This window comes from Salvia hispanica, chromosome 2, assembly GCF_023119035.1.
Source record: "Salvia hispanica cultivar TCC Black 2014 chromosome 2, UniMelb_Shisp_WGS_1.0, whole genome shotgun sequence".
NCBI lineage: Eukaryota > Viridiplantae > Streptophyta > Magnoliopsida > Lamiales > Lamiaceae > Salvia > Salvia hispanica.
This window is the reverse complement of record NC_062966.1, coordinates 2,069,547-2,091,096: the sequence shown is the minus strand read 5'-3', so window position 1 is coordinate 2,091,096 and position 21,550 is coordinate 2,069,547. Positions and strand designations below refer to the sequence as shown.

At 34.5% G+C, this 21,550-nt stretch overlaps 1 protein-coding gene across 6 annotated transcripts; it reads right to left on the bottom strand.

The window, feature by feature from the left end:
- Nucleotides 1-425: 425 nt before the first annotated feature.
- LOC125204879 (serine/threonine-protein kinase STY46-like) lies at nt 426-6,568 on the bottom strand. Of its 6 annotated transcripts, none has more exons than XR_007173655.1 (16): nt 6,116-6,545; nt 5,655-5,769; nt 5,107-5,189; nt 4,880-4,990; nt 4,688-4,778; nt 3,943-4,050; nt 3,715-3,765; nt 3,457-3,629; nt 3,274-3,381; nt 3,126-3,199; nt 2,874-3,049; nt 2,677-2,796; nt 2,399-2,533; nt 2,098-2,232; nt 1,855-2,027; nt 426-597 (listed from the first exon to the last, which is right to left on the bottom strand). XR_007173655.1 is itself a non-coding variant. In XM_048103635.1 (16 exons), exons 2-16 carry the CDS (start codon nt 6,301-6,303, stop codon nt 1,944-1,946), a joined length of 1,752 nt encoding a protein of 583 aa, XP_047959592.1. In that variant the 5' UTR covers nt 6,304-6,381; nt 6,480-6,568; the 3' UTR covers nt 1,677-1,943. The 6 variants fall into 6 exon arrangements, 5 of the variants coding, with proteins under 5 accessions (XP_047959592.1, XP_047959593.1, XP_047959594.1 ...); XM_048103635.1 differs by lacking the exon at nt 426-597 and having other exon boundaries at nt 1,677-2,027; nt 6,116-6,381; nt 6,480-6,568; XM_048103636.1 differs by lacking the exon at nt 426-597 and having other exon boundaries at nt 1,677-2,027; nt 6,116-6,381; nt 6,520-6,537.
- Nucleotides 6,569-21,550: the final 14,982 nt, after the last annotated feature.

The window sequence follows — 21,550 nt, the reverse complement described above, 5'->3', positions numbered from 1 at the left end:
CAGTAAGAGTTCTATTATTCTATTTCGATCCATCCTGTAATAAGAGTCATATTTCATTTTTATCATAAATGTTAAGTAGACCACATATTTCATCAGCTTATTACACTCACATTTTCTTATAAAATTAATATATATAAGTGAGATTCATATTCCACTAATTTATCCAACCAACTTTTCTTTACTTTTCTTAAAACCTATGTCATATCATATTGTGAGACAGATGAAGTATCAATAAAAACTATATTTTCTACAATATTTTTAATAGTATATTTTTGTATGATTCAGATTATTATTAGAGGCTTTATATAATAATTTGTGTTAAATTTGGATAAATACAAAAATTTTATAAAAGAAAAATATTAAAAATATAGTTTTATTGAATGCTTTTAAGCCTATGGTCCGTCATGAGTAAAGTAAGAAAAAGATAGAAAAAAATACTCTTAAGTAACTGGAGTTGAAAATATATACTTACTAGCTTTCATAAATACTCTAAACAAACTAGAATGAAAAAAAATAATACAAATATGTAAAATTATTCAAAGATGGAGATATGCACGACATCACCGGCTGTGAGGATCCCAACTCGAAAAATCTCATCTGCATATTTAGAAAACAAATAAAATTCTCAAATCTTCAACTGCTCCAACATCTAAAAGAAATGGTGACTGAGTAGGGAAATGTGGAATGGCATTGAACATTCACTGATTTTGTCGTTATTTAGCAGACCCATTCATTGGTGTATACGCATCACCAATCAGGCCCACCAAAAATATATAAAATAAAAATCAAACAAAAACATAGCCAAATCAATCAAGATACTATGGAGTATATTTTAGAAAACCAAACTTGAATATCTGGAATGGGTTCTTTGTTCTGATACGAATATATTCTTGGATTGTTTGATTTCAATTTGATTTTTTTAAATCAGTACAAAATTTTTGTATTGGCAACATTGCTCGGTTCAAATTTTAGTATACCAGTTTTAATTTCTACAAATATACTATCTGACAATTGATGCAGCTTGTAAAAACTCTGACTTTCAATAATAAATAGAGAATTTTATCGAATACCTGATATTCATTTTTCCAATCCCATTATTAAAAAATAAAATATAAAAAATTCTATTAATACTTTATAAATTACTAGTACATTTTAATGAAAACCAAACCTAAAACCATAAATATAAATTTTTGCTCACCCGTCATATGTTGGTCTAACTTTTTAACTCAAATAATAACTTGAGCAATTATTAGAAATAATAATTTTTATATAAAAATAGTGATTGAAATAGTTTTGAGAGGATATATGAATTGAAGGTAACCAGTGAAAAATAGTGGGATTAGAGAACAATTTAAAGTTGGGTATTATAAACATAAAATGTATAAATTGGAGAATAAAAATCAATCATGTTATGCTGGAATAATAATTTCCTTCCACCTTGTAGCAACACTAATCATGCTGTAAAACAAATATGCTTAGCTAGTCTAGACTATTTTTTCATTACGTCTCAGGCTCTAAAGTAAACTCCATAATTTGTTCATTGCCATCTTTTTAGGGAATTACATATGCCTATTATTAATATTCCTTGTCGATTTTCCAAAATTTTTGTTAGATACGTAAATCATCTAATCACATGTTACTATACTACAGTACCTTAAATCCAGAAATCAATCTCATGAACATATAAACATATACCTCCAATAATATGCATAGACTGGTAATTATATTATCGTTTTATCGATAAAAGACGCATTTACCCTCGATCCTTGGTTCTCGAAAAAGGATACGATAACTATACAAGTTGTGCTGTCTCTAAAGAAGCAGTTTTGTGAACCAAACTTTTGTTAGATTTACCTCAAAGGTTGGTTCTTTGTTAGCTTGGACCTTTTTTTCGCGTTTCCCGTTTAGGATTGCAGTAAAGATAGACGGATCAGCAAGTTTTCTTAGCCGTCAGGCCCTTCTTTTGTCATATAAAACATCATGGCTCTCCCAGATTTCTCTTTTTGGTAGCTCTCTTCTTCGAAGATCTGTACACAATAACATGTTTAGCACATCGTAATCAAGCTCTCGGAAGAGGGTAAAGGGTGATAGAACTACCTTTTTGCTGATGCTTTGCAAGATCTCAATAATTTCAGAAAATTCAGGCCTTAAAGATGGATCTTGCTGCCAACACCGTTCGAGCAACTCCACCACTAACGGATGAGTGTGCCTCGGTATTGTTGGTCTTAGACCCTGTAGTTCGTGACGAACAAAGAATGAGATGATTATTCTTGATAACATTCAACATTGAAAAACAAGTGTACTGTCATTGGTTGGTAAATCAAAACACAAGCAAGCTTTAAAAGCTGAATAATTGATAACGGGATTGAAGAGTTCGAATTTTTAAATGGACACATACCTTCTGGACGACACCCACAGCTGCCTGCAAAGGAGTAAGTTGTGCATATGGAACCTTTCCAGTTAGAAGCTCCCACAACATAACGCCAAAGCTGAAAACGTCGGCTTTGTGATTATACGGCTTGTGCTCAATAACCTTCCAATCAACAAAAAAACAAGTAAGAGATAGTATCTAATGATCCACTGGAAAGGAATGCATGTTACTGGATGGGTTATGGCTTTCTGAGAAGAAAGTACGTCGACAGGATAAGAGAAACAGGATCCATCGATCTCATGTACCACTAAAAATAAAGATAAGCACACCTCCGGTGCCATCCAGCGATAAGTTCCGGTTTCTGCAGTCATAACTCCTGACTGAACTAGTACTCGAGCAACACCAAAATCAGCAATCTTAACCACCTGCACGGGATAACTTCTTTACAACTTGTAATAATGTGATGGAACACAGAAATAGATATATCCTTGTGATTTCTTACTTCATTTTCGTCCATTAAAAGGTTGGCAGCCTTCAGGTCCCTGTGAATTATGTTATTTTCATGTAAATAGCACATTCCCCTAGAGACGTCAATCGCAACCTTCAACATGGCTGGAAGCTTGAGAACACCCGTTTGTTTATGCAGCGCATCATACACACTTCCACCCGACATGAATTCTGAAAAAACCCATTAAGTATGAAGTCAAAACATAGTCCAGGGAGCAAACTTCATCAAGAAACCAAGCTATATTACCAGTAACGATGCACAAGAGTGGAGGTCTCGTACATGAACCAATAAACTGTACCACGTTTTTGTGCCGAACTTTCCTGAACCACAGAAAAACATCTGAAAATCAAAGAAATGGAAAATGTAGAAATACAAGTTTCTCACAGAATATTACCTCAATATGTAGACTTCCTGAGAGAACTCCCGTTGCATATCTTTATTTAGGGAGTCGGTCTTAAAACATTTGATGGCCACGTCTTGACTACGATACAAACCTTTGTACCTGCATTTATTTCTGAGTTCAGATGGCTCAATCCAGGTGACATAATTTATCGAAAATTATTGTGACAGAACTCACATGTCTCCGTTTGACCCTGCAGCGATCTTGTACTCAAACTCCAACAAATCGGAATCAATTTCCCAGACATCACTCCCATCAATAGGAATTTCCACATGGCATGATTGTATACTAAATCCGATCTGCTCCAGGCCGACAGCAGGGGATACAAGCTCGTGTTTAACCAACCGTTTCTGCAGAAAAGATCAAAGTATTGGGTTCACAATAAACTACTAGAAAATATGCTCTCTAGACATCACATGGTTATTCTCTTTTTACCTCAATGTATGGAATTTCTTTCACTAGCGTGGCTTTGAGACGATCAGCGCCCTGAGGTTATCATCAATATCTCAGCAGACCATGTAAGGTAGAGTAAGGGTAGAGAAATCATCTAGTTACATAAAATGGAGTTTCATGGATGTGCACGATATTTAATTAGGACATTTTAGCCATGAGATTAAAACTTCATAGATTATGTAATCCCCGGTTATAAAGAGCAGAAATTACCTCTTCCCAACCACCAACAACGAAGACATCAAGTGAATACCCGTCAATCGTGCAAAATGCATGAGCTTCTTGGATGTTCAAGCCAATCTCAGACATAAGAGATGTTAACTGAAAATTTAGATACAGACTTCTTTTATCATCAATACATCAGTTGGAATTAATAATATAGGCACACTAACTCGAAAATGATCAAACTTAAGTGCACAAAGCTAAAGAAACAAACACAATAGCTTATGACATCACATTATGTATTTAGATATAAACAAGTAGTGTGTTCTCCACGGATGAGAAAAACCAAATGCATTATCCAATATTCCAATATGAGGAAACGATAGCAGTAAAGAGTCAGAGCAAGCCAATATCAACTAGTATTAAGTTCAAAAGCGAGCATTTGTGTTAGGCTGGTAAAGCATCAAAAGATATAGCCAAGTGCATAATGCAATATCAAGAATCTATTGTATTGCAGATATACACAGATTAAAAAAAAAGATGAAATGGAAACTCGAACTATGTTGGTATATTTCATATCCAAGTAAGTCTGAAGCTCGGTTTTTAAGGATTGCAGCACATTCATTCACCTCCACCTCTTCTTCTTGAGAAAGATGAGATAACATAGTATGCTTAACAAATATTAACAACGTTGCATCAGTAAAACTCCACCTCTTCTTGAGGATCGTGTACTAGAGCACAAGAACTCAGGAAGCACTCAACAATTTAATTTTGTGAAGTAAATCAGCATTATTACCCCACTAAGCAGTTTTGCTTTGTCTTTTGTTGATATTGTTATTTCATGCATTGGCCTGCAAAAATAGAAGCAGCAAAGAATGTCCACCGACCTTCATTCTATTAGATGAAAGCCCAACGATTTAGGGGCAAAGTAAGACACTAACAGCAAAGAAAAGAAAGTTCATCTGGCTCAAACCTTTCAGAATATTACCGCAATAAGTACGATTTCCTACTCACAGAACTATTGTCATCTTGGGCATTGGATTCATTTGCTTTGAAGGCAAGTTCAAAATTTTCTGATGGGCCAAACACAGGTGGCACGCTGAAATTTTTAAACAAATATGGATACATGAATACCCGTTTTATCATATATTACTAAGCCAGTAAAAGGAAGTTCTAAGATGTTTTTTAACATGGCAAAGACCCCACTTCTAATACCTATCGGACAGGAGCGCGTTCCCTCCCTTGGTGAAGCTTGAATGGACAGTATTGCCTGAATTTCCATCGCAGGTGGGCCTACCCTGCATCATCGAGAAACTATAAAATTCAGTTCTCCATTGTGATCGCAGATTACGTGAAAGGAAAACTGTAGAATCAAAATACACTAAAGCAAGTTAAGATATCCAAGGCTGAGGTGTACAGCATGCATCAAAGCTAGTGGCAGCATAAATATCATCAACACTACGAAACAGTAAGATTCATATCATAAACTGTATTAGTAGTATTTTAGTAAAGATTGAGAACTCGAAATTATCAAGAATTTCTCCCTTATGCAAGATGTGAATGTCATCAACTAGAAACTCAAGAATATGTGAGATTGCCCTGCCTGCCATCAAATATCAACAGCAGGAAAAAATTCCAAAATGTTCTTTCAACAAGCCACAATGAAATATTTCTAGGTACGAAAGGTTGTTAGCTAGATTACATGCCTGCAGGCAAAAATGAAGTTACAGCTGCATATAATAACGGCATATTCTAGGATATACCTGCACGGGGCGCACATCAACAGCTGGCCGTGTAAGAGGATCACGCGCCATGCTCAATAATTTCTTGTGCACCAGGGCATCCTCGGCCCGTTCAGTATTGAAATCCAAAGCATAGCTACAGGAGATGAAAATCCAGTTACACAAGGCAAAAGAGTGCATTCTTACCCACAGCCTACTTAATTAAGCATAAATCACAGAATTCATCCTACAATCTGTTTTAGGCAGAGAATCACATTACACAGCAAGAGGCATGACAGAACAAACTTGTCTATTTTCAGGTTCAAACTAATTACTACTGATCACACCAAATGTACTACTCTACCTCCCTTTTCTTGAATTCTTGGGCATTCATAAACAAGTGCTCGAGTTTACTCTCTCATACAAACAACAATTAATAGAAAAACAGAGAAGAACAAGCATTGACCCAATTCATTAATACTCCAAAAAACAAAAGAAATTACCGAAGAGGAAACATGTTAAAATGTGCCCAAAGTTCATCTTCAAATCCCGGTTCAGCAGCCTCTTCGATTTCCAATTCTCTAAGCCTACACAAAACTTCGTGAAACACTTCAATTTTCTGCCGCCTTTTTCGGGTTTGAAGCGGTGACCACTCGGATTGCCGGCTGCTGCAGCTCTCACTATCTCCCATCCAAAAACTCAAACAAAACTGCTCCACTTCCAAAACCCACACCTAAAACTCATGGAATATGCAATTTGATGCAGATTCCTGAGGCAGTTTGCATGAAAAATAAAGTTTAATCAGTTCAACGAATACTAATAAAGAGTTGTTAAACAAAAGTCTCCATTTTTGTAATGAATGTTGACGTGGATTCAAACGAGGCTGGAAACTTTGCTTGTATCACACCGTTGCTTGTCTGCTTCACCCATACTTGTTTTCTTATTGCTTAATCCACATCAAGATTGAATCTTTATGTTAAATTAATGCATGATTCTGCAAAAACAATCGCGGGTGTGACCCACCTTGCGAGTTTATCCAATTGGATTGTCGGTTTTACAGATTGTGATGTTATTGTTTTCTATTGATTTGGGGTTTTGTAATTGTGACTGGGTTTTAGTCCAATAGATTAGTGGGGCGATGCCTAATTTCTTGAATTAATTAACCTATGATGACATGATCTTTTTAATATGCTTAAACATGTTGTTTTCCTTCATCAGGTATTAGAAGTCTTCGTTCATGCGTTATCATGAGTCTCATTCGAATTCGACACAGCGTTATTATGAGTCTCATTTGAATTCGACACATGTTTAAAAAGTATAAAGAAAAATAGATTGAATAAAATAATGGAACGTGAGATTCATTTTTATATAGTAGTTTTATAATATAACGTGAGTGAAATGTGAGATCCATTTTTATACATGAATATTAATATTATAATAAAAAAATGTGATAAACTAGTGGAAGTTGTGATTTACCTGCCATTTCTTTATAGTAAAAAAGTGAATCGAGATTCCTAACGACAGATATACTAATAAACTGAGACTTTTAATAGCGGACAAGAGAGTATCAGCCATATGATTATATTTATTGATTTTCAATGAGAATCATCTTCTGAGAAGGTTTTTTATTTTCATAAGATATTGTTTTCAGAGGGAGTATTAGCCATATTGTTTTCATAGATAATTTGGTCATTAAAGTACATGATCTCTTGAGTATCAATATAAATATATGAAATGTAAATACATGGATAATTTGGTCATTAAAGCACACAGATCGCGGGATATTTATGTTTCAAGCGAAGAATCAAATCTTTATAGATTCGATCAATACACTTAAAATATAAGATTTGAATGATGCAAAAATGGTATTTTTGAAATCATATGAGAAGATAACGATTTTCATTATAATTATTGACAATATTGCATCGAATAACTACTATAAATAAATATCCACTAAATACTTGTATAGACATTATCGAGTAAAAAATAATTCCTCTTATGGTATAGTAGTATAATATTAATAGGGAGATAGTGATAAAATGCAAATTCATATATTTTTAAAAAATATCAACTGATGACAAAATAGTAGCAGCAGAATATGTCAACATAATATCAACCGTTGACAATGTGTTGACATTTTTTGTGGCTACTATTTTATCATCTATTGATATTTTCTAACGGTCCAGATCATAGTTGGGAGTTTGTACAATATTTAGAGTTTGGATTTGATTACATTCCCTAGTGATTAATGGTATTAATCTAGTGCTGTCACATATAAGATATCTGCACCTTTTAATAATAACAATATATATTCACCGTATGGGATGTGATCAATTGCTAACTAATTAGCAATCCAAAATTGAGACCAATTTTTAACCATTAGATTAGAAGATCTTGTGGTTGATATAATGCCAAGCGTAATATATTTTAAATTTAAATCATTATTAATTAAATTAAAAAGGTATTAATGTCAAATCCTATATGTAGTAATTATAACTAATTATTTTCCCTCTCCTCAAAATTATCTCAAGTCTTTAAATTTACGTAACCTCTCAATTTAAATTATTTTTTCGCAAAAAATATATCAAATTAAAGATAATTTAATAAGGATTCCAACGAGATCTCAATTGCATATGTTCCGACGATGTTCGGATGATGAAATTTGATAAATTATATTTCAATTTTCGTACATGTTGATAAGCAGCTTTTATCAACAAATGCAACAAAAAACTCAATATATTACAGGCAAAATCTCAATATTATGCATGTTCAATCTCAATAAAAATGTGTTGATATTTTCTTGTCCTTGTATTGATATTCTAATGTCATATTGTTGATATTTGTAATACACAATGTTGATATAAAAAAACATCAACGAAAATTATCATATGATAACATAATGACGATATTACCCTTTTGTTGATATTTTGTCTACTATTTATTAAGATATGCGAGCTTTAATCTCATCCACTCATTTTAAAATCCAAGAGTGAAAATTTAGTCTTGATTTTGAATTAAAGTGCTATAAACATTAGAATAGGACCCCCTATGCATTACATATATACACATATTAGAAAACTTAGAAACTAAATAATAATAACTCGTTTACTATTATGAAGAAAAATACCCCACAACACAAAAAATAAATGTAATAGTTTGGAAGAGTGGGTGAGGAGTAATTAATATGGGAATCTTTGTCTGATGGCAAAACAAAACATTAAAAGCACACGAACCACCTTCACCTCTCCCACTCTGTGAGCAGCAGAGATTCTCTTGTAATTTATTGTGTAACGTGCTTTAGGCAACTGCAACTGCAACTATATACTTATGTATTTACTTCACTCAACTAACCCAACCTATACACTCTAGTTGTTTCCATTACCAGCATCTGTAGCCTTTCAAAACGTCAATTTTCAAGCAACACTCCAAACACTTAAAAATACTTCTTGTCCCAAAATAACTATCATCATGTTGAAGATAATTATGTTAAGCTTAAAATGATCAGCTTGACATTAGCCTCTGTTTAGAGTTTGGCAGAGCTATCAAATTTATATTTTTATTTGTTTATTCATGCTAGAATCATTACCTCATATGAAATCATTAGACCTTGTTTTAGGTGTAGTTGTACCGTTAATGAAAAACGTATTTTGTTAGGAAAAAAAAAATAAAGCTTTTAGTCATTATTTTCTCGCTTTTGGATAGAGATTATGTTTATTGGCAAACAGCGGCGGATGCAGAAAATAATATTGATGGGGGTTATATTTTTGAATTTTTTTTAAGAGTATATTTTTAGATGATTTAGATGATCTTTGCATAGTAATTTACACTTAAATATGGATAAACATATAAATTTTATAGAAAAATAGTATTTTAATAAGGGCTTGAGCTCTTTTTTGAATAAAACTCTATAAATTTCTATTATGATATCAGTATAGTCCTCTAACTGTAGATTTAGTTTAACTGATTAAGGGCCACTTCTATTTTAAAATAGAACTCTGTAGACGTGGAAGGAAAATCTATATATGGTGTTAATGCCTATAGATAAAAAGTTTGGTATCTAACCAAAAAACAAGAAAAACAAAGAGAAAGGAAAAGAAAAGAAAACGGTTTTGACACTTTCTTTAGGTAAATATCATAGAGGGAATTATAAATACTACCTTCGTCTATAAATAAGTGTCCTAAGTTGTCTTGGTGCGGGTTTTAAAAAATGTAATGCAAAGTAGGTTGAAAAAGTTAATAGAGTTTGGTTCCAAATTTTATACTAATAAAATGTTAGTGAGATGAGTTAGTAAAAGGGAAATTGGTCCATAATATCATGAACTTTGCCCAAAGTTTGGTTTTTCCCATGAACTTTCAAATTAGTACCATAAATCATGAACTATTAGATTAGTTTGGTATTTCCCCAATAATTCAAGATTTTTTTTAAAAAATTCACTAAAATGTCTTCCTAGCGTTTGTGAAAGAGAGAAACAAGGTTTTGTGTTTTAATTTTTGTAGCGTAGCGTCACAAGTGTGTGTTTCTAATTGAATTCTTTATGTTTTTATTAAATTTATTTTGTTTTCTTTATTTTTAGAGTTTTATTTTGTTAAATAAAGTAGTATTGTGTTTAATATTCCAAATAGATATACCAACATGACATGTCACTTATAAGAATTCTGCTAAATAGGATTCAAAATGCCATATAAGCTAGCCGGATTTTACTCTTGATCTGCCGTGGGAAATACCAAACTAATATGAAAGTTCATGATTTATGGTACTAATTTAAAAGTTCATGGGAAAAACCAAAATCTTGACAAAGTCCATGATATTAGGGACCAATTTCCCTTAGTAAAATGTGAAGTGCATTACCAAAAGTAATAAAAAGTACTCCCTCCGTCCCAGATAATTTGGGACACTTTGACCCGGCACAGGTTTTAAGAAATCTAATGAAGAGTGAGTTGAAAAAGTTGGTGGGATGTGAACCCTATTTTTAAAGTATTAGTTTTATAATAAAATGTGAGTAGGAATGAGTTAGTGGAATATATGGTCCACTACCAAAAATAGTAAAAGTGAAGTGGAACAAATTATGTGGGACATGGAATAATGGGACGAATTATCTGGGACGGAGGGAATAAATAACACATTTATTCGTGGATGGAGGAAGTACGTCGTATCAAAAGATAGAATCCCATATTTTTCAAATGACTTATAGCATTTTAAATTTGTGAAGTATTAAAAATGACATATTTCATTCATTGTTCAAACATTCTTCATCGTATCAAATAACAGAATTTATTCCATAAAACTATCCAACCACGAGATATAACTCATTTAGTTAATAATTATATATGATCAATTATCCTTTACAAATACCGACGTTTGTAACAATCAATTCCTTGGAATACTGAATACTGAAGTTTGTAACAATCGATCACTCTTAAAGGTCAATGTCCTTGTTGTCCAGAGCCTTTGTCCTAGCGGCAAGAAGCTTAGACATCAATGTATGAGGTGCCGAGTTCGAGCTTTTTTATTTTTTTAAAAAAAGGTCAATGTCCTCGTTGGTCTTGATTAGTTCCTTTGCAAAGCCACCACATGACTTTATTTGTAATTTCCTCCTTCATATAGGAGTTAATTTTTTTTTTTTTTTAAAAAGTCAATGTCCTCGTTGGTCTTGATTAGTTCCTTTGCAAAGCCACCACATTGAGTTGACAACCAAACGTTCTTCTTGTTTACAACCATGCATGTTAGTCAAGGCTGATTTTGCCACCATTAGCTTTTAAGTGGGACGTACCAATGTTATAGATCAGACGAGAGAACTCATCTCCGAAGTCTATTCCTAGTGATGTCAATTAGGCCTATAAATTCACCAGTTGCCTTTCACCACCGGCCGGGTAGGATATTTAAATTTGTAACATATTCCTTTGCATTTTACATAGTGTTATTGGATTAAAATATTATCTTTGTACTTCCCAATTCCACCTTGGGTTATAGCTGTTTAGACCAACGAACATTGCAATTTAATTGTATTCGTTCGTTTATAAAAATGAGTAACTAGGATACAGATCTTAATCCCTCTTTCTGCAACTAAAGGAAGATTATATCTGAAATTATTATTATTATTATCAAATTGTCACAATAATTAAGTTATTAAAAAATTGACATTAAATAACATTTGACCTAATGTATCATTTTTGTAAAACGAGTAGCAAACAAGTATTCAATTCAACTATATATTTGTCATCTCACACAATAATCTTGACGGCGATAGAAGACATTAATGGATATAATTAGAGCTCGCAAGTCGTGCTCGTGCTGGCCTAGGTTTAAAAATGGGTCTAGTTAGCCTAAAAATTCATCAAACCGGATAAATTAAATAGATCCCAAATAGGCTTGAAAACACTTTTAACACGGTGAACTATTGAGTCGGGATAGGCTAGGTCGGTTTCGCTAATTCTGTGGAGTCTTGCTCGGTGCAAAATTTCAACGTAACGGACCTAAAATTCCTAGTCCTACTTGACCTAATACCGAGCCATCCTGTTGGACCAGGCCGGACTTGTTTTGTTAGGACCACTCATACTCACATTCACATACTAATTTCACTAAGTAACCTGATGCTTTACTAAATGAGGTGAAACATCAAGCTGCATTTTCTCATCATAAATGATAGTATCATTAAAGAGGCTAACAAATTATAGCATTTGAATAATTTATTAATATACCTTCTATTTGTTCAAAATAAGACCTCCACAACTCTGATTTATGCAAGTTGCAACTACTTCGAGATATGTAAATCTGAAAATAAGAAATGCTTCAAAGAGATTCTTACAAGTATAATACGGATAAAAAAAGATTAATCTAATCCATAACATAAATCAAATTAATTATAGCATATTGATCTACAGAAAAACATGAGAAACACTCATTCACAGTATTAGCTAAAATTTAGCCAAACCTCATAAAAGAATGTTGTGTTGGTGTATACATGAAACCAACACAAAGATATTGGCACGGCTCAATCAGACTTCAGCCGTAGGAGTTTGTCTGAGTGAACCGAGCCAACATCACCGTGATTGTTTCAACATTTTCTCACCACAAAACCCTAGCTAGGAAGAAGAAGAAAGAAGAAGAGAATGAGAATTGGTATAGATTGATTGGTATATAAAGAAGAAAAAGAAGAGAAAATAATGTAAATGTGATGTAGTGAGTGCATTTAAAATAAGAGAGTAGCGAACCCCAAAAGAAAGAGGACCATGGCCATTAATGGCAACAGATGACCCATAAATACATAATATTCCTTCTCTCTCTCTCTTCAGATTGTAATCAATTTTGGAGGAATCTCTTTCCCCCATAACTCTTTTTTTCTTCTGAAATTTGTACAGTATATTTATTTCTATATGCATGCGATCTCATCATCTAATAATGATATTACATGTATATATATCTAGTTTGTTTTGTCATTATATTATTGCTTACTACTTACAACCAAGTTGCAGTACCCAACTCAATCAACTCATGCCTAAATCAACTTTCTCTTTAATTTGTTCTAAACCCTAATACCGCACTACTCCTTCAGTCCCACTTAAGATGATACGTTTTTCTTTTTCATATGTCCCAACTAAGATGACATATTTCCTTTTCTGTAAACTTTTCTCTTCGACTAATGCACCCAACCACTTTTTTTTTACTTCTAATAAAATATTCATCTTTCTTTCTCTTCTATATTAATACCACACCTACCTTTTATTTCTCCAATTAAACACATTAATCAATAACTCCTAAAATCTTATGTTGGCTAAGAAATGTGTCATCTTATGGATATAGTTTATCTGACAATTAATGGTTAGTATAATATATTGCAATTCATCATTTAGTGGTAAATTTAGGGATATAGTTTATCTGACAACTAAATTGAATTTTTTTATAATTTGAATTCTGTTTAATGCCAACTAATGGTTAGTCATGTCTGGAGTATGGACCAATTAGGGTATATGATTTTAATTAATTAATGCTTACGAAAGGATGCAAGTTTATAGGTCCAAAGCTTGTATATATACTCACAAAAAGAGAAGTGGGTGAATTTTATTTGACAAACTAAATTTATAAAAATGAGACAATTGTTTGGAGAGGGGCAGTGATGGACGCAGACAATAAAGCTTGTGGGGTCGGATAATATACATAATTAATAATAATAATAATAATAATATTTAAATGATTATTTTAAAAATTAATTTAATTAATTATAAATATAGTAAATAATTATTTTAAAAAAATATTTCATATTGTGTAGTCATATCTTTTGTTATGAATGATATATATGTTTCCTAGGAATATCTATATTTAACAAAATCTACTTAAAAATTTCTTTCATCATTTTGTAATAGTATTAATTGAATGTTTCTCGCTCGATATGTATTAAGACAACCTCCCAACATATTTTTGCAGCTTATTCAAAAGAATTCAGAAAATACATTTTCGGTCGAATATTATAAATTCCCTTAAAAAGTTACTATATTTCAATATTATAAAAGTAATAATCGCTTGATAATTTATAATTAACTTCAAAAATCCAATAAATGAAATAAAAATAGCTTGAAATTATGGGTAATAACATATATATTCTGTAATGATCATGGTGACTTAATCTATAACCCAAATAATTTTAACTACATAAGCCATCTATATGTTGATGTTAAAAGGGATCGACTAATTTTAGTATTTTAAAAATAGGCCGTGCGTGATGCCCTTTCATTTAATTTAATTATTAAAATAATTGGAAATAAAAGAAGTGGAATCGTTTCCTTTATTACAGACTATATCTATTCTTTTTTACAGTCTCTCTCCTCAAATCCCCAATCTTCCTTATTACTCCAACTGATTCGTCCTCTCTGTTACTCCGACGAAGGCCAAACCATGGGGTGGAGCTCTGCTGTGTGGGGTCGGAGATGCTGCTGCATAGGGTCGGAGGTCAAAAAACTGAAGTTTCTTGGCAGGCTCAATGGACGGCGGTGGGGTCGGTCGACCCCACCCGACCCCACCTACATCCGTCGTTGGAGAGGGGGGAGTATATCTCTTTATTGTGGAGAAATAAATCAATCAAGTTGTGTGTGTGAGTAGACCTAATTGTTAGAATGATTAATCATATGTCAGGGATTCGAGTCCATCGTGACACGACCTTCAAAAAATATCTTTTCATTTTTCTATAATAAAATCATGAGTTTAGAATGTATAACTATTCTTTCGCGAGACAAAATAATATGTATGTTTAATCGTATATTTATTCTTTTATCGAATTGGCAATGCATGTGTTTATCGAAAATTCACAACTGTAGGATTCAATTGATTGTGGAAAATAAACTACCACTCCCTCCATCCTATAAGAATAAGAGCATTTGGGACAGCACAGAAATTAATGCATAATTAGTAAAGTAAGAGAGAAGATGAGATAATTAAAATAGTGTTAGTGGATAATGAGACCGATATTATTATTAGTATTTAATGGTGAGCTGTAGTGATATAAGCTGAGGAGAATGATAGTTAAAATAGTGTACTTAGTGGATAATGAGACCGACATTATTATTAATATTCAATGGTGCACTGTAGTGATATAAGTTGTAAATATATTGATATATATGAGAATTGAGCTGGAGAACTTTCCATAATGAGCTATTTTTATGGGACATACGGAAAAGAAAAAGTCCTTATTTTTATAGGACAAAGAGAGTAGTACTACAGTACCTAATATGTAAGTTGTCTAACTGCTTGTATTTAAATGATCAAGGTGTATTAATTATGCATCTAGATTTATTTCATCTAAGTAATTTTCGTTGAATATTACTCCCTTCATCTGCCAATAAGATTCCCATTTTGTCTTGGTTCGGGTTTTAAGAAATGTGATACAAATTAAAGTGAGTGAAAAGAGTTATTGAATGGCGAATCATACATTTATATTAGTAGTTTTATAATAAATTGCGAGCGAAATAAAATAAGTGAAATGTTGGATTAGTACTAAAAATAGTAAAAAGAAAAATGGGATAGTTATTTAGGACGGATGAAAATAACAAATTGGAATGATTAATGGCTAACCAAGGGAGTACTAATTAATGTCAGAAATTCTTAACAATGATTTTTAATTAATTTTGCAAATTGTGGATTTAGTTTATAATAAAAAAAATTTAATTGGGATCCAGGAATTGAAATTAGACTTCAATTCTTCGAATATTGGTCCGAGCAGGACATGATTGTTACGTAATTTCGAAAAAATAGGATTGGAAGCAAAAATCGAGAATTGAAATTTGCAATTGGATTTCAATAGTTTTTGAAATTAAAGTTGAGAGCAAGTCGCCTGCATCTTTACAACATGTGGTTTGATGTATCCGGCCGAGTGTCGGACTGTTGCTACACAGATCATGGACCATAGTTGGGCTTCTCTTTCTTGTTTTTGGGCTTCTCTTTCTTGTTACAAATTAGTAGTAGTAATTGATTCGTTTTTGGGCTTTGTCCTATTTGCAAACTTTCCCTTCCAAAAAAAAATAAAAAATAGTCTTATATTTTTATATTCACCCTTATATTAAAATTAATTACTATATATTTTCTCATTGAGAAGTGATCAAGGTCTAACTCATTTTAAGTGTATAACTAGAGAATAAATCTCAGCCACATGTTATCTTAATCCAATGACTAAAATAAGTAAATAACTTTAGTTAATAAAAATTGGATAGGGGTATTTTAGGAAATCAACTTTGTTCTCATATTTTCACATACACACACCATTCACGCTTACACACACAAACACACACTCTCTCCTCTCATGACAGAGGTGGCGGAGCACACTTGCACCTCCTCTCCGGCGACACCCTCCTCCGGCCTGCCTGCCTCTCACGGCTGCCTCCCTATCTGTGGCCCCCTCCTCCGGTCTGCCTCTCGCGGAGTACGGCTCACCTCCTCTCGTGGGCACCGACAATATCTCTACACCTGTGCCCTCGTCGCCTCCTGCTCCCGGACTAATTTGTTATATTCTCCATTGCACATACTCATGCTCAACAATCTCCATAGCCAATTGAAGAATCTTCATCGCAAGAACTCATTTACTCCATCGTCAATTATCGATTTCAGAATATGCAAATTCGCTATACTCACGCAGATTCTATAGATTTTTATCGCTAATGCTGAGATTTTCCCTATTTCCATCACTCACGTTGATTTGTTGTGATCTCCCAAGCCAATTATACAATCTACATAGCTCCACTCATGTTCAACAATCTCCATCATCAATTGCAGATTCTTCATCGCAAGAACTGATTTCTCTATCGTCAATTGTCAATTTCACGATCTGCAAATTTGCTATTTCACACAGGCCACATGTCTTCAATTGATCAAATGGACTTGGTATCAATTCTAGAAGAAGCCTAATTCGAATCTGATTCATCTTCGTATGAAGTGAATATTTCTTATAGTGAAGTAAATCTGACTTACAGTGAAGTATAACGGTTCCTAGGTGTATGACATATATAAGTAACTAAGACATTATGAAGTGAATATTTCTTATAGTGAAGTATATCGATTAGCTCCTATACTGAGACATTATAAAGTAAATATTTGTTATAGTGAAATAAATAAGACTTATAGTGAAGTATAATGGTGCATAAGTATATGGCTTAAACTAAGACCATTTGAAGTGAATATTTGTTATAGTGAACTAGTATATGCTTTCAGTGATGTATATTGAGCATATAGTGATGTTGTCACGACCGCACTTTGCTAAGGATAGCGAAAGCGGGTAAATCGCGACTAATGAGAGGGATTAAAGAAACGGGGAAAGAAAAGAGGAAAGAACTTGTGAATATGCCCAAAGGCCAAGTCGATCATATCATAGAATAGAAGTCAAATGTACCATTACATGGTCTTAGAACTAGAATAAACATTACATCAATAAATCAGAGTTCGAAGGTGAGATTCTAAGATGTCTCACTTCACAAAAGAGCAGCGGAATAAGTCCATACTAGACGACTTCGTGTATGAAGACACGAATCACGAAAAGATCCACTGGATTATTTAGTAGCATCGACTCCGATCATTTCTCCATCCTCTTGACGTTCAACCTGCACATTTATAAATACATGCAGGGCTGAGTACATGAGTACTCAGTGGACACGTGCCGAAAACAAAACATACAATATACATAGTTGTCATCCATTCACAGTATTGCACGAGGGTTTTTCTTAAAAGGCCCGAGCATACTAAATTCTTTGTGAGCTAAAAGTCTGACTGATCAGTCTAAGTTCTTTTGAATCCTCGCCTTATCTGAGAATCGTGTACCGTGAAGGTGGCCACCTTCAGCGGACACATCGCCCGCCAACCGCTGATGGCTCACGGCTCGCGTGCACGTTATTCCGAACAGGATTTGCGGTCCTATTGGGAACCGAATTCGTTAAACTCGGGCTGGCATCGCCAAAACCCACGGGCTAAAACCCCAACAGATAGGCCTCAAAACAAACATTTTATGGCATGACAACAACTTTAAAATAATCACTGCTTCATTTTGAGAAAAGATGATTTTTCATAATTTCACAAGTATTTGCTTTATATCCACACTATATATAGTGCTGGATATTAAAAGAAAGCCCACCTGATATACTTATGTCTCAACTCAAATACTTGTTTTGGCCTCACTCGCCCTTGAGCAATTTATCCCTTGAAAATAAATAGCGTAGCACGCTAATTAATACTTGAACTATTTTTCTTTAGAAAGAATGCATGCATCCTATTGGATAGCACCTATATCTCAGTCTCGTCTTATAGGATTTTTCTTAATCCTACCTCGGCTTTACTACTCTGCAGAGTTTATTTATTCTCTTTATCAACTTTGGAGAAATTCTATTTTCTCTAAACAAATACTCGGCCCTTATTTACAAGAATAGGAATTCTTGGAAAGTCTCTTCTAAAATTCTTTTCTTCGGATTTTTCTTAAGGCCGCCCATGGCGTCGCGGGGCGACGCCGGTCGGCTTTCGCGTCTCCCACTCTACTACTTTATTTTCCCGGAATCTAAATAAATTATTTGGAAATTTATTCCTCGACCTTCGGGCTCCAACTCAATATTTTCCATCTTCGGAAACTTAGTAACTTTTCGGGAATTAATTAATCAAGCTCCAACTCGATCTTTAATTAGTTCCTACTTCTCATAGTTAAATCTTGGCTCAACAAAAGTCTCTTGGCCCACCAATTAAATAGCAAATCCCTCAATTAAAACTAGAGCCCAATATTTTATAATCTCTAGGCCTAAATCGCCCTTTTATTTAAAATACTTCCGGCCCAGACTTAATTAATTAGAAACCCAGCAACAATAATTTCCTTGGCCCAACAATAATCTCCACTTATTTCTTTCATTCATAAAAATCGGCCCACCTACTATTTTAATTTAAATCTACTCAAGCAGCCCACTTAGCCAATTAAATGGCCCATACTAAAATTAAAAGAGGCAGCCCAAATAATTTAAATCATCATCCCATTTTCCTTCTCCTTTATCTTAGTCCATCGATCTCTCTCTTCTTCTTCTTCCAACTCAATTATTCCGAATCCCTAAATTGAAGAGAACACGACGACGCATCTCGCCCTCAACCACACGCCTCCTCGCCGGAGTTCGTCCACTCCTCCGCCGAATCTCCTTCCTTCCTTTTCTTCCTCTCTATTTATCTCAGAACCAACTTAAATTCCCAAATCGAAGAACACGGCGGCGTCTTCTCCTTGCGCCCGCCGCTGCTCCGTTCGGCGCCTCATCTGCGTCGCCGGCAGCGCTCGGCACGCATCGCCACCGCCTCCTTCCTCTTTTCTCTCTCTCTCTCATCACTGCTCCGTCGATCTCTCCGGGAGGCAGTACGCCCTTCGTCGAATGCCCTCTGTTTCACGTCCTCTGCCGAGCGCTTCCACCCTCGGCGAATCCGACAGCAGAGAGGAGGCATCGCCTCCTTCTCCCTCTCTCAGCCGCGGCTTGCAGCTGCTCCGCAGAGCTCCTTGGAGTCCCGCCGTCGCCGGTCAATTTTACACTAAAGCTAAGTCCTCTTTCCCCCTTTCCCTTAAACTTATTTCCTTGCTTTGTGATATTGATTTAGAACTATTTTGTAACTGGAAATTTGATTATGTTGTTCTAATGTTGATCTTGAGAAATAGTTTGGCTACTGGAAAGAGTCCTTAATTTTGGCCACTCTGCCATTATTCTTAGCTTCAAACCAAATTGTGAATTTTCTTGCTATTGATGTCTTATTGCATAGGAAGTCTACTGTGGTGATTCTATTCTCTGAAATGAGCCTTTAGATATCTATGCTACTGTTCCATACTTGATGTGAGGATCTTATGGAAATTTCTAAGTTCTTGTGCTATCTATTTGTTGTTCTACATGATGCAAAGGTTATTGGGTGTTGAGGTTGTTACCTCACTTTTATGAATCCTCTCGGATGGGACCGATGTCCTGCCTCAAACTCCTCCTTGCTCCTCCTCCACTTCTTGCTGCTCTCTTGAATATTTGGTGATCTTATAGTGTTGAGAATGAGGGGAGGAGAAGGAGATTGGGGATGTTTATATAGTGCTCTATCTTTGGCCTTCTGTGCTTGATACTTGGAGGCAAAGGCTCCTATTTTGGGGCTGCCAGCTCCACTACTTTTGAGCTTGATGTTCATGCTATCCTTACTATTTTGATGTATGTATGGTTGTCTCTCTCTTGGCTGTTTCCTCAGCCTTGATCGATGGGAAAACAAGAATCTTGCTCATGTCTATATTGGGCTTGTGTAGAGGCTCATTCTGCTATGCTCTCTTGTCTTGGTTCCTCTTTGATGCTAGTTGAGAATGTGAAAAAAATATGCTGACTTCATGCTCTAAATGGCAGCCTCCTAGCTGCCCTACCTTGCCTACTACTTCCCCTTTCCTAATTGAGCTTGTGTCTCCCTTCCTTTTTATTTGTGAGCCATCTTCTAACCCCTATTCTTGTGCTAATTTGCAGGTACATGGTTGGAGCTTTGGAGTCTTGTGGCTGCTCCCTAATCGAGAAAGAGAGTGAGGGAGAAAGAAAGAAGATACTCCTCTAGAGATCCTTTGGCTCTATCACCAAAATAGCTAGCTTCCAAACTTGTTGATTAGTGTTGTAAGATAAAGGGTGTAGAATAGATGTGTGTGTTGTCACTCTCACATATGTAAACATGTACTACTTGTATTTAAATTCCTCTAAGTACTTATCTAATAAAAGTATAGCTTTACTTTTATCATTGAACACATAATTTCCTTGCACTTTATTTCTTCCAACGAAAATACTTAAATTACTCCAAAGTTGAATTACAACGAGGAAATGTACGATTACACATCTTCTAAGCGAAATTAATTAAGCTAATAAATCCGATTTATCCCGAAGGAAAGGAACGAAATTCTGGGGCGTCACAGATGTATATAGTGAATATAATGAGTTCCATCTGTTGAGGTCCTTGGATATCTGAGATGAGTTCCACGTTAGGTTCGTCCACATTCTCTTTGCTATGATGGTGCAGCTCTGGCTTGTCGCCGTTTCATCATCGTCGATAGTTATGATTAATTTTGGTGTCAAGGTGAAAGCGTGGCCTGGAGCCTTCATTGTACGGCTTCCAAAAGGTTTGCTGGGGTAACGAGGCGGAGTGAGGACTGCTCCTGTTGAAGAAAATGCAGGAGAAAATGGATAGTCCTAAGTGGTGGTTTTAGTTCACTTCTTACATGTATTTAGTTCACTTTCCAATGGTTTTAGTTCACTGTTAATGAGTTTTGTTTCATTGAATTTTTTTTTTCGTTCAGCATACTTATTTTGGGTACACTATAGGTGAGAATTATTTAATTGCTTTATTCAAATGAACTACATATTTTATGTGATGAGGTAATGCAACTGATTTATTTTCCTATTAACTATAATCTAGTTGTTGTGAAGTATTGAATTCATATAATGAAGTA

Excerpts from the sequence above, each read along its gene's own strand:
- LOC125204879 (XM_048103635.1), bottom strand. The coding sequence starts at position 6,303 with ATGGGAGATAGTGAGAGCTGCAGCAGCCGGCAATCCGAGTGGTCACCG. Across the intron at positions 3,766-3,942 it reads TTGTTGGTGGTTGGGAAGAG|GGCGCTGATCGTCTCAAAGC; the intron begins GTAATTTCTGCT and ends TGATAACCTCAG. Across the intron at positions 2,028-2,097 it reads TGCAAAGCATCAGCAAAAAG|ATCTTCGAAGAAGAGAGCTA; the intron begins GTAGTTCTATCA and ends TATTGTGTACAG.